At 35.4% G+C, this 13,099-nt stretch overlaps 3 protein-coding genes across 3 annotated transcripts; all 3 read right to left on the bottom strand.

Annotated features, from left to right (window-relative positions):
• Positions 1-2,881: 2,881 nt before the first annotated feature.
• On the bottom strand, positions 2,882-4,204 carry LOC103474960 (olfactory receptor 52N5-like). The gene has a single exon (XM_008426257.2). It carries the CDS (start codon positions 3,993-3,995, stop codon positions 3,060-3,062), a length of 936 nt encoding a protein of 311 aa, XP_008424479.1. The 5' UTR covers positions 3,996-4,204; the 3' UTR covers positions 2,882-3,059.
• Positions 4,205-5,116: 912 nt separating this feature from the next.
• Positions 5,117-6,197, bottom strand: LOC103475190 (olfactory receptor 2AT4-like). The gene has a single exon (XM_008426630.2). It carries the CDS (start codon positions 6,195-6,197, stop codon positions 5,220-5,222), a length of 978 nt encoding a protein of 325 aa, XP_008424852.1. The 3' UTR covers positions 5,117-5,219.
• Positions 6,198-10,211: 4,014 nt separating this feature from the next.
• LOC103475189 (olfactory receptor 2AT4-like) lies at positions 10,212-11,271 on the bottom strand. The gene has a single exon (XM_017308180.2). The coding sequence runs from the start codon at positions 11,187-11,189 to the stop codon at positions 10,212-10,214; it is 978 nt and encodes a 325-aa protein (XP_017163669.2). The 5' UTR covers positions 11,190-11,271.
• Between the last annotated feature and the right edge of the window lie 1,828 nt (positions 11,272-13,099).

Genomic DNA, 13,099 nt, shown 5'->3' with positions numbered 1-13,099 from the left:
GTTCAGGGGGCCGGACCAAATGTGGCGGCGGGCCGGATCCGGCCCGCGGGCCGTAGTTTGGGGACCACTGATCTACTGCAAGCATACAACTTTTGCAAACTACAAAACTGGATTCTTGTCTTCACATGAACCCCTTTAAACTTCCTTCACTGATTAACAGCTGTAATTAAGCAATAATAAAGAATTATTAAACAATAATTAAGAAAATAGGCACCCCAACATAATTTTTATTTTTGTATATTTAATTAGGCCCGAGCAGCTAAGCGCTGCGAAGGCCTATTGAAATTGCGCATTAATTTCTCGTTTTAATTACTTCTTTAGTCCAGTTAATACTATGCAATTCCATACACAACCGCTACGGTTGCTGCCGCGTTGGTGACATAGAGAAGATTTAGCACACAAGAAAAATAAATCTTCCGGTTGAATGTGAAGGAACATAGACATAATATTATAAATATTATGTCTATGTGATATTATGTCTATGTGAAGGAAACTCAACGTGTGTCTCGTTTTTCTCATACCGCAGGTCAGTAGAAATATGGTTTTATGCATATATGTTAGTACTCTTGGAAGAGTTGAAAAGGTTCGTGAATCGAATGTCAACTAATGAGTCACGAAGTTGGTTTTGTGATTGTTATCGTGTAACGGGACTTGTGTGTGAGCTAGCTGAGGAGCCAGCTGAATTTGAACTTGTGTTTTGCACTTTTTGAGAGAGTTCTCACTCAAAGGACATTATTTTGGTTTCTTTATTGTATTTTATGTGATACTTTTTATGGGTTTGTTGAAAAACCAGATAAACCATATCTTTAGGACATATATGAAGCTGAGTATATCAGCTGGATCAGCTGCAGTTGATCCAGAACGCTGCTGCTCGGGTTCTCACTAAAACCAGGAAGATAGAGCACATAACACCAGTTTTAAAGTCCCTACACTGGCTCCCTGTAGCTCAGAGAATAGACTTTAAAATACTGATGTTAGTTTATAAATCACTGAACGGTTTAGCACCACAATACCTTAAAGATCTGTTATTACTGTACCAACCGTCTAGACCCCTCAGATCTTCTGGTTCTGGTCTGCTCTGCATCCCCAGAACCAGAACCAGACGAGGAGAAGCAGCATTCAGTTTCTATGCACCACAGATTTGGAACAAACTTCCAGAAAACTGTGAAAGAGCTGAAACACTGGGTGCCTTTAAATCTCAACTTAAAACTCACCTGTTTAGAGTTGCTTATGGCTAAATTAGGGTTAGAGTGCAGGTTTTGATGTCTTCCATCTTTTTATGTCTTTAATGTTTTTAATTTCTTCTTCTTTCTTTTCGACGTTTTAATGATGTAATGTTTTTTGTTTTTTTGTTTTTATTTTTATTTTGTTTTTTTATTTTTTTAAATCTCTCTCTTTCTCGCTGATTATTTCTGTTTTTATTTTAATTATGTAAAGCACTTTGAAATGCCTTGCTGCTGAAATGTGCTATACAAATAAAATTTGATTGATTGATTGATTGATTGATTGATTGATTGATTGATTGATTGATTGATTGATTGATTGATTGATTGATTGATTGATTGATTGATTACAGAGGCACAGTATTAAAGGAACATTGCGCCTTTTTCAGTTTTATATTAAGAATAGTTCTTTATGTAACAACTATTTAACAAAATTGCAATATTGTTGCAACATAACAATATTATTGTCCTATTGCAACAATGGATATTGTTAAAAGCTAAGATGCTTAAATGTTAAAGTATATTTTATTTGTGTTGATTAAAAATGGAAAAAGCTATTAAAATAGTTAGAAGCCATTTTATATATTTTTTATCTTGATAGTTAAATACAAAAGGTCTCATAACTACAAAATTAATATGGTTTAGAGAACTAAATCTATTTGTGAATTAATTTTGTAATTTGATGGAATTCATAATGCTAAATGGAGCATGTTAAAATAATTATTGTTTGGTTTAAAGGTATATTACAGTCATTTCTGGTAGAATGAAGCTAATGATTCTCTACTGAAGTATGTGATGCCTGAAGTATGCAATATCTTAAGTATGTTGTATATGAAGTGTGTTTATAACACAGAGGAAGAAGAAATCTTCCGGCTGAATGTGAAGGAAGCTCAACATGTGTGTCTTCGTCTTTCTCATACCACGGCATCACACGTTGAGTGAAGACATTCTGTACATTACCCTCAGCCATCCAAGGTTGCAGGGTAACACACTGAATTGGTTTGCTGTTTTTTGTGTGAAGTTACTGCAGAATTGTCACCACCTTTCATTGACCAGACACCCAATTTATCCTGATAAAGGGAGGAAGTCTCACAGCTTTGATCAACATTTTTCCACAAAGCACGTCTGAGAGAAGTTCCTGGATTTTACCAGTTTTGTTTTTTTTTACCTAGTTTTCAAGAGGCTTAGCAGTACAGTTGTCAATCAACCCAAATTAGGAGAAGCTCCAATTAAGTTGCAGTGTCACAGAACCATCTGAGGGGATTGATTCCATGTTCTGGTGTTTACTCACAATTAAGAGAGCTGTTTTTCTCGGACCTAAACTTTAATCCTGAAACAAACTACACATGTAATTTACATCTGACAAAAAAAAAAAAGAAAAATTCAATTTTGTGTATCTGTAAAAATCTGACACTGAAAAAAAAACCTCCATTAATTTGACCCTATTTTTGCCCTGAGAAATTTTGCACTCATATTTCTACCACCTGAATATAGGAATATAGTTTTTAACCACAAGTAGATTTATTGTTCATACATGTTAAACAAAGTTATTAAGAGAAATAGAAATAATAAATTCACTTTACAATTTGCAGTTGAAATGATCTATATATAGTTTATTTTAGGGTTAAAACATTAAATTGACAACAGACTAAAAAAAATAGAATGAAAACAAAAATCCATTAAATTTTCATTAAAGCAAATACTTTTGACAAAATAAAACTTCAACTTGACAGAAGCAAGTAGAGCTCTTTCAGTCTCCCAGCTACATCTATAAAAAGTCTTTCTTCTGCTGTCTTCTTCTATTAAAATTTAACCAGCCTTTGTTGTTATATTAGTTCATTTGGTAAAAAGCTTCATTTTTAAGCTTTCTTTGATGTCCTTTGTTTTGAAGCAGTATATTATTGGGTTGACAACAGCAGGTAAAAGACTATACAGCATTACAACAACAATTCGAACTGAAGCATTGAACGTGTATCCTACAAAGTTAGCCAAGTAAACAAAGCACCTTGGCAGATAATAAAGGCAGATGATAATTAGCTGAGGTGTGCAAGTCGACCAAGCCCTAATGCGTCCTTTAGAGGACGATATTTTCAGAACAGAAAGGATAATGATAAAATAGGACAGAATAATAAATCCCAGAGGTAACAACAAGCTGAACATGGCAAGACTCAATCCCAGAACTGTTGAACTTCGTATATTCTCACATCCAAGGTTAATTATTGATAAATGGTCACAGTAGCAGTGAACAATGATATTTGAATTACAAAAAGGTAGACTCAAAGCATCAAAAACTACGCCAAACATCCACGAAATTGGCATAAACCATGATATTCCACAAAGCGCAGAAACAGTCGTATTTGTGAAAAGTGAATTGTAGCGCAGAGGAGAACAAATTGCAATGAAGCGATCCAGTGCCATCACCATCAGAATGAAAGAATGAGTTGCTCCTAAAAAGTGAACAAAGTACATTTGGGCAAAACAACTATAAAATGATACAATTCTGTCATTAAACCAATATAAAGATATTGTCTTTGGTAGCGTTACTGTTCCAAACATTACGTCACTTAGGGCCAAGTGGCAAAAGATGACATATGAGGGTTTGTGAAGAGACCTTTCATATCTAACAAACACTAAAATAAAAATGTTTCCAGCTGCTATAGCCAAATAAAGCAGGAAAAGTGTAGCTGAAACGGGGCCATAATACTTTGGCACAAGACCTGGAAATCCAGTGATAAAAAAGGTGTTTATCGTTGTTACATTAGTGTACAACATAATCCTTGTGATTACAACAGTATAAGCAGTGACTAAATATCAAACACAAATGTCAAAGCAGAAAATTACAAGTTATAGAAAACAGCAGATGAACTCACAAAACGTGGAACTGTTATCATGCTTCTTGCTATTGTATATAGAAAACAAAACAGCATTAGACACAACAAATCATATAATGTTTGCCATTTAAATCCACTACATCTTCAACACCTCCCTACACTTTTATCTAGAACATGCTCAGCTTTTCATTGGTTACTGCACTATAAGTAGGCATAGTAGATCCCAAATGGACAATGATCTCTAATGGTTTCCAGTTTGACAAACAAACATAACTGCCATTAGTAAAATGCATGTTATTGCATTTCTGCTTGCCGTTTTGTTGTGTTCAAAATTATAGCACTTTTTAGATGATTTTCTTCTTTGTTCCTTCAAAAATGCAACAGTTTTACTCTCAGAAGCACAGTAGGTTATAAAACTCAAGTATAATAATATCAAATACATAAAACGAACTATAGCATGACCAGAGTTTAAAATCTACAAAACACATTCTTAGGTTACATTTGTTAATGTTAAATGTATTTAATTGATGAAGAAATTTAGAAAATAAATGTGTCAGCAACATCTATAATGATTTGGTTAAAGACAGGATGAGTGTTTCCCTTGTATTGAAACATATTGTTGAACTCACGGAAAATCTTTCATCACATTGACTGTTGGAATGTGTTTAATGAATCTTTTAATGACAAAATACAAAGACAAAAAACACTTTGAGAATCCAAAACTAAATATTTGTTTTAATATACATAAATAAATAAATAAAATAATAAATGTAATGTTTAGTTCTTAACCAAATAAAAGGTGCATGATTGACATCTAAAAACTAACAGACACTTTCAGTTCACACTTTTTAGTCAAGTTTCCTTCTACATAATATTGTTATAACTACAAGAAAATAACAAAACCTCACATTTCACTAATATTTTCCATTGCGACTGCTTAACTGACTCAAAAATTGCCATCTGTGTATTTTAATAATTTTTTCAAACTTTTAAAACAAAAATACATAAACCATAAAAGTATAAATACAATTAAGACAGTAATAGTTTAAAATGACATGTTAAAAACATACTTGAGCAAACAAAGCATTTAATTTATGTAAAGTATGGAGTTAATCATTCAAATGTTCTTCTTTTCCTGTTGTATCATCACACTTCCTAATCCTAGTTAGTGACTGGTCCAGATTTTTAACTCTATTCCAATTTTAGCTACTTTTATCCTCTTCATCAAAGTGTGCTTTATTTCTTGGGTCTTGAAACAGTATATTATCGGGTTGACTGCAGCAGGAAGTAGACTGTACAGCAGAATTAATAAAATGCGAACATCTACACTAAAAGAAAATCCAATTGTGTTAGCTATATAAACAAAGCACCTCGGGAGATAGAAAAGACATGTTATAAATATTTGTGGCGTACAAGTTGCCAGAATTCTGCTGCGTCCTGCAGAATTAGACATTTTTAAAATGACTATAATGACAGAAACATAAGAAATCAGGATAAATGCAAGGGGCACCAAGAGACAAAACATAGCGATACAAAGAGCAACAATCTGTGCAATCTTCCGATCATTTCCACATGCCTGATTTGTTATTGAGATGTGGTCACAGTAGCACTGGGTAATGATATTTGACTGACAGTAAGGTAAACTGAGAGCTTGGAATATTATAATCATCATCAAAGGCAGGGGCAAAAACCAAGCAGATCCACAAAGAGCAAATATGATATTGTTTGTGATTAGGACAGGGTATCGCAGTGGGACACAAATTGCTATAAATCTATCAAGAGCCATTACCAGTAACAAAAATGACATCACTGAGCCTAAATAGTGAACAAAGAACATTTGTGTAAAACACCCATAAAATGAAATGATGCTGTTTCCAAACCAATATTTTGATATGATCTGTGGGAGTGTAACAGTCCCAAATGATAAATCAGTCAGTGCAAGGTGACAAAAGACCAAGTATGTAGGTTTTTGAAGAGATTTTTCATAGATGACAAACACCAAGATGAAAATATTTCCTACTAAAATGGCTAGATACACTAGAAAAAGCACAGCTGATGCAGGGCTGTAGTAAGATGGTGAGAGTCCCGGGAACCCAAGGATGAAAAAGTTGTGTATCCCTGTGATGTTTGAACTGAGCACCATTATCTCGGGTCCCTGTGAAGGAGTGAACAAATTTATTCATTTTTAATTGTATTTAAATGTCACCACAACATTAGTAAAGATATAATTAATCTTTATTATCATGCTGCTAAACCATTGAGTTGATTTTTAAATAGTATTAACGGTAAAGGTACTTTTACTTGTATATAATTACCTATAATAATGAATAAACTACTTAGAATAAACTACTTACTTAATGCAGATGCAAAATTAACAAATTATATTTGACACTTTTGTAATGCAACAGTTTTTTTCTATTTTAGAAACAAACTGTCCAGCAAATATTCTTTGCTCACAAGCTTTTAGACATGATATAGTCCCTGATGGTAACTGAGAATGTTATATACAGGAATAGAGCAATCTTACCTCAATAGGGCAGCTCAACAAGTGACAACTTGGAGTAGAGACTGGTTTGCAGCTAATATCTGCTCGTTTTATTTAACCAGGTGCATCCTCAGAAGGTCTTATTCCCACATGAACAGTAAAAGTTCTCAGATGTTTTGAATGTGTCTTTTCATATCATTCTTATTGTTCCTATACCCTTACTTTCACTGTCCAAGATTATTCATCTTGTATAAGGTTGTATTTAGACTAAAAGAGTTTTATTTTTGGATTTACAAGCAATGTTTGCTTTTATAAGAATTGTATGGCCCAAGAGACCTTGGCTGTGACTTGATGGCTGAACAGGAAAAAGGAAAAAGAGAGAAAGGGAAGACAGACAGTAAATGGTGGAGATGGGGAGCACTGGAAATAACCTTTATTTGAACTTTCAAAAATTAAAGGTTTGAGGAAAAACTGGGTTTTAATAATTCTATTAGTGTAGAACAATCTAGTCCAGGTTTGATTAGCCTAAGTTATTCAATTGTTTAAACAACAGCAGACTAAATAAGTTAATTTTAGTGAAAAATTAAGTCCAATATCGTCCTTTAATTATTTTCCGAGTTGGAAACTTCAGTCTGAAGCCAAGTTCAGCTTTGTATCTTCCTGTTTATCCAAATCCAAGAGGCCTCTCCATTCTGTTAAATAAATAGCAAGACAATATTTAGCACAGATAGTTTTTAATGTATCCATCTTTAGGAATTGGTGAAATGTTTTGGCCATTTAATATGCACTTTATGTCTGAAGTACAGTAGACTACAATTCTAAAACTGGACAGAAAATTGACGTCATTGTTCACAACTTCTTCTGTTCACTGATTGGCCCATTAGAAAATCTGCCAGAAGGAATCCAAGCGAAGGAGAGAAAACACAAACTGTGCTGTAAGTGAGATTTTATTCAAGTGGAATTGCACAGGAAAGCAATGGGCAGGCTACTTTTCAGCGTGACAAATGGTATAAAACTAAAGCCTGCAAGATTTTTTGTAAGTGTGACTGAAAGAATACAATTTGTGTACTTGATGCTGGATGACTCTAGCGCGAGCAACTGTAACCCACATAAAAAGGGAATGCCTCTTTAAGAAACAGAGATTAAGGAAGCTAGGTATTTTACCTAGCCAATAGGAAATTTAGTTTCCACCGTGCTTCTACCAATCAGAATGCAGTCTATCGCTGTAGGTCCCGCCCTTCTTCCCCGTGTCTGCAGCATTGTTTGTGTGTGCGGGAGAGATCCGCCATGAGGATACTGTTAAACTGTGCAGCGTAAGAGTCTGTTGGTTAAAAATGTAATAGATACGAACTCGAAACAAACCCTTTCGCAGATAGAATTACTCTTTATCACCCGACTTCTAAGCTGGAAGTTGTGAAGCGAGCAGAAAGACTGAACTTCAGTTTTTATGTCGAGCACTGTTCGTTAGCTCTTATTGGCTATTGGTTTCCTCGGAAGTTCATCTCGTTCTCCGTTCAGCTGAAAGTAAAGACTAAAATATAGTATATTCTTACTTTATTCACCATGAAACTTCATATTATTGAGGTTAAAGCATAAAAAAATATGCCTTGTTACATTATCTACTGCTCCACGTGTCCGGATGAGAGCCACCATATTGTTGTCCAGAACGTGTCGCATTGAGATGATGAGCATATTATGTGCCTTTCATTTGGATTTTTGTTCTGTTTTTCACATTTTTGTTGAATAATAGCCTGTGTAGGAAATTCTCCTCATGTGAATGATGTTGAGTTTAACCTGAATTGGAATTGAAATTGATTAATCTGTTATCTATTACAATTTAGAATTCAGATTACCAGGGTGCGCCCAAAAGATTTAAAACTGAGAGCTAGCATTTGGCCAAGTATTATTATTTCTTGTATTTTATTGTGTGTAATGTTATTTTCTTAATTGTGTGTCTTGTACAGCTTATTGTCAATTTTATAGTTTATTTCACTAAAGCCGTTTCTTTAAATTCATCCAACTGCCTTTGCGTGTCATGTAAACACCCAATTGTGCTTCAATACCCGAACCTCTTGGCCCATTCATCTAAAATATATAATACTCTACTGTGTTACACAACCATTACAGACACCAGGGATTGCAAGGTAAATGTTTATTGAACAGAGAAAATGTTTGATTTGTCTGGAGGAGGGAGAACACCAAGCCAGGACCGGATCCACACTGGAAGACGGTGTCAAGACAGATTCTTGCTTTGTGAAAGGAGAAGGCAATCGAGGAGGGGTACGAGCACCACAGATCTGGCGGTTGACTTCTGGAGGAGATGGATCGTTGGAGGGTGGACAGGTGGGCGAGAGTACTGGAGATTAACCACAGATGGGTGACCTGAACAGGAGCAGCAAGGAGGATGAGAGCGAGACACCGGGAGAGGAAACCCACAAGGCTGAAGGATCAGCGTGGAAGCAGAATGCTGAGGATCTATGTGGACGGAAGAGATCAAAGGCAAGTTTTATAATAAATAGTTTGTGGGATGACCAAGTCTGCTGTAGTTACCACAAGTAACAGTAAACAATCTGGCGTGTGTCTCTGGGGACCCACTCCTCTAAATACTGCTTCTTGATAAGGGTCTGCACTTGCACCCTGGAGAGGAAGAAGAGAGAGCGGAGCTCAAGAAGCAGCACATGAGGCTGTTTTTACGACAGTACTTGTACTTAAGTATTTAAAGAGGTGTAACTGCTGTCTTTAATGGTAAAAGGCCTAAAAAAAAAAAACACAATTACGAAATATGTAGATTTTTCTTCTGACTGCAAGTTTAAAAATACTTTTCACCGAAAATACCTCCATACCAAACTTTGCAAACAAGTCAGTGGTACATGTAATTTACATATTTTGAACTTCCCAAGACTTACACCAGACCCTCTTGGTTCCACGCCCAACTATAAACAGCAAGGCAGCTTTCTTGTATTGATCTTGACATTTTGATGGTTTATGTATGATCAAGTGCATCATGCATAGATCATTTTGTTGTATAAAAATTTGAGTTTACTCATAAATCATGGGGGATCTAAAGTTATATAAGTCCTGACTTTTGTGCATGTTGAATGGGTGGAGCCAGGCCTCAAAATTTGACTACTCGTCAAAGAAAAAAGAAAAACTCCTACAAAGCAAGTCAGTGAGGCCACTGAAAAGAGAGGCCTCATTATACTTCCCTAAGAGAAAGTTTAATGTTTACTTCTAAAGGTTCATATTTAGTCCCCTTTACCTAATCAACATATAACTTTGCACAGTGACAGAAGTCAAGTTCATGTAACTTTTTGTCTAAGCCCCATAATACAATTAAAAAAGCTGAAAATGATCATATTTGTCTAAGCTGGCATATATTTAAGAATGTTTATTAATGTCAACTCTCTGAATCTTTAATAGACCTGCAGAATCTCTGATTAACTTAGACAGATATGAATACAGTAAAAATTATGAAAATATTTTATTTTTCTTACAGCCAACAAATATGTGAGTAATGTGATCTATCAAATCATCGTGCTGAAAAGAAACCATGAAACAAGCAACTGTTTGCTGATGATGATCTCATTTTATTTAAAAAGTAATCCATGAATTATTGGTATGGTGTATTTAACATGATATTGTAATATATGAAGATAAAGATACCATTTATAATTAATGTGCTGGTCTGTTCATTGTGAATTGCTGAAACCTGAACTTTTCTATGTAGAATTGTTTCATCAAACACTCTCTGATGTCTTTAGCTCGTAGGCAGTATATGAGTGGGTTTATCATTGGAGGGACAAGGCTGTAAAGCATTATGATTACTATTCGGAGATCAGCACTAAATTTAATTCCAGCATAACTGGTAAAATACACAAAACATCGAGGTACATAATAAAGTGAGATAATTATCAGTTGAGTACTACATGTTGACAGAGACTTTCCACAGTTTCCCAAATTTGTTACTTTACTTATTTCTATAAATATTGAACAGTATGAGAAAATTATAAAGGCCAGAGGTCCTAACAGTGTAATCATTGCACCCACAAAAGCTGGAAACGAATAAAGGGTTCTGTCTGTGCAGGCCAGAACTGTCACTCCAGTATGATCACAGTAACAGTGATTGATTATGTTTGATGCACAGTAAGGAAGAGGATATGCTCTAATCACCATCATTAAAGGAACTGCAATAGCAATAATCCATGCAGTCACACTGAGCGTGTGGACTGTAAATGTTTTAACAATAGTTGAATATCTGAGAGGATGACAGACAGCACAATACCTATCAAAAGCCATCAGTGCAAATATAAAAGAATTTACTGAGCCAGAATAGTGAACAAGGTACAGCTGGACAAAACAAGCAGTAAAAGAAATGCTCCCTGATCGAAACCAGTATCTATTGATGATTTTAGGTAAAGTTGTTGTGCTGAAGAGAAGGTCACAGGCAGACACATTTAAAATGATGTAGTACACTGGTTTATGAAGACTCTTGTTGGTTGCAAATAAGTAAAAAACTGCAGCATTTGCTTTCACAGTTACCACATAGACTAAGAATAATACAGCTGAAGCGAGACCATAATATTGTGGATGGAGTCCAGGAAATCCAGTTAGTATGAATTCAGTTACTCTGCTTTCATTCCCCTCTGACATGATCTCGAAGAAAATACCTTTAAAAACTGAAAAGCACACAATGGATCAAACTGAATCCTTATTTCATATAAAAGAACATGCTTTGCAGTAATTAGTTCTGATGTAACTGATCACAAATTATTGTTTTGTTGTAAACCATTGGTGTCAATTTTGATATCCTGATTCTTGCTTACCACTTTTCTTTCAAGACAAACCCAGCTATGTATTACTATCCATTTATGTATAAAATCGAGGAAACTGATTACTAAGTTATGGGTTTTCAGTCTAATAAATAAATTAGATTTTAGCTAAGTGACTAAATTTGTAATTAGTTCTTTCAGTTTACTCGTACCTTTCACAAAAAGGTGCACCAAGCTTCTCTGATTTCTCACCAGGTGGTTGTCTGCTTAAAACCCTCCTTCTATATACCTTTGATGAAGGCAGAGTTATTGTTCTTCCTCTTTGCTTTCTCTAGGGGTTTCTGATGTTTTCATTTTAGTTATCCCATATGGGTGATTGTTTTCTTCCCAAACATGACCAGAGGTTAGATCTTTCTAGTTTTTTTATGATCATTATATTGGATCTAATGCTTCCTCAAAAGAGTTTCAGTAATCCTTCACTGCTTTAGCTGACAATCAATTTTTGACATTATTACCATATTTCTGTTAGGTTGACAGTTAGACACTGTTCTTGTCTCGCTAAACATTACATTGGTCTCAAAAGGCAAATTGCTTTCTTTGTTAAAAATGACACTGACCTATGGATGAATTCCTTAAAAATTCAATTATTTTCTATTTAAAATGCTATCCTGGTTCACAAATTGAAGGTTTGAGAAATCTGAAACTGGGTTTTAATAATTCTACTGTTAGAGTAGAACAGTCTAGTCCATGTTCGATGACTCAAAGTTATTAATATGTTTACACTACAGCAGAATATTTTAAATGTAGTGAAAAATTAAGGGCAATATAGTCCTTTACCCTGTTTATGCATTTCTAAAAGCCTCCCCATTTTGTTAAACTAAATTTAGCATAAACAATATTTAGCACAGATAGTTTTAATTTATTCATCTTTAGGAATTGGTGAAATGTTTCGGCCTTTTAATTTTCCCTGTATATCTGAAGTATGGCCAGAGGTTCTAAGCAAGAACACCCAACGCTGACTGAAAGGCTTCGTTCACTTCATCCACCTCATGGCTTAAACTACATTTACAAACGGCACAGAAAATAATCGACGTCATCGTTCACAACTTCTTCTGTTCACTGATTGGCCTGGTAGAAAATCTGCCAGATGGAATCCAAGCGAAAGGGAGAAAATGCAGACTGTGCTGTGAGATTTTATTCAAGTGGAATTGCGTAGGAAGGAAATGGGCAGACTATTTTCCAGCATGACAAATGGTACAAAACTAAAGTGTGCAAAAAATAAATAACATTGTGGCAGAATTTATTATTCACATCAACAGTTTTGTTGCATTCACTGACTTGTGTTTGTGGTAAAATATATATATATATATATAATAATTCCCTTCTCACCCTCCGCGGGTGGTCTGTTTCATCCTCTGAGCTCGGGTCCTCTACCAGAGGCCTGGGAGCTTGAGGGTTCTGCGCAGTATCTTGGCTGTGCCTAGAACTGCACATTTCTGGACTGAGATGTCTGATGTTGTTCCTGGGATCTGTTTGAGCCACTGCTCCAGTTTGGGGGTGACTGCCCCGAGGGCCCCGATGACCACAGGCACCACTGTGGTCTTCACCTTCCAGGTCTTTTCCAGTTCCTCCCTGAGGCCCTGGTATTTCTCCAATTTCTCATGCTCCTTTTTCCTGATGTTGTAATCACTTGGTATTGCTACATCCACCACAACGGCTTTCCTCTGTTCTTTATCCACCACCACAATGTCCGGTTGGTTCGCCATTACCATCTTGTCTGTCTGGATCTGG

Source organism: Poecilia reticulata, chromosome 13, assembly GCF_904066995.2.
Source record: "Poecilia reticulata chromosome 13, P_reticulata-male-v2, whole genome shotgun sequence".
NCBI lineage: Eukaryota > Metazoa > Chordata > Actinopteri > Cyprinodontiformes > Poeciliidae > Poecilia > Poecilia reticulata.
Note: the sequence above shows the minus strand (reverse complement) of the source record. Positions and strands in the feature narration are given on the sequence as shown.

What these genes read in the sequence shown, in the direction of transcription:
- LOC103475189 (XM_017308180.2), bottom strand. Translation starts at nt 11,189, where the DNA reads ATGTCAGAGGGGAATGAAAGCAGAGTAACTGAATTCATACTAACTGGA.
- LOC103475190 (XM_008426630.2), bottom strand. Translation starts at nt 6,197, where the DNA reads ATGGTGCTCAGTTCAAACATCACAGGGATACACAACTTTTTCATCCTT.
- LOC103474960 (XM_008426257.2), bottom strand. Translation starts at nt 3,995, where the DNA reads ATGTTGTACACTAATGTAACAACGATAAACACCTTTTTTATCACTGGA.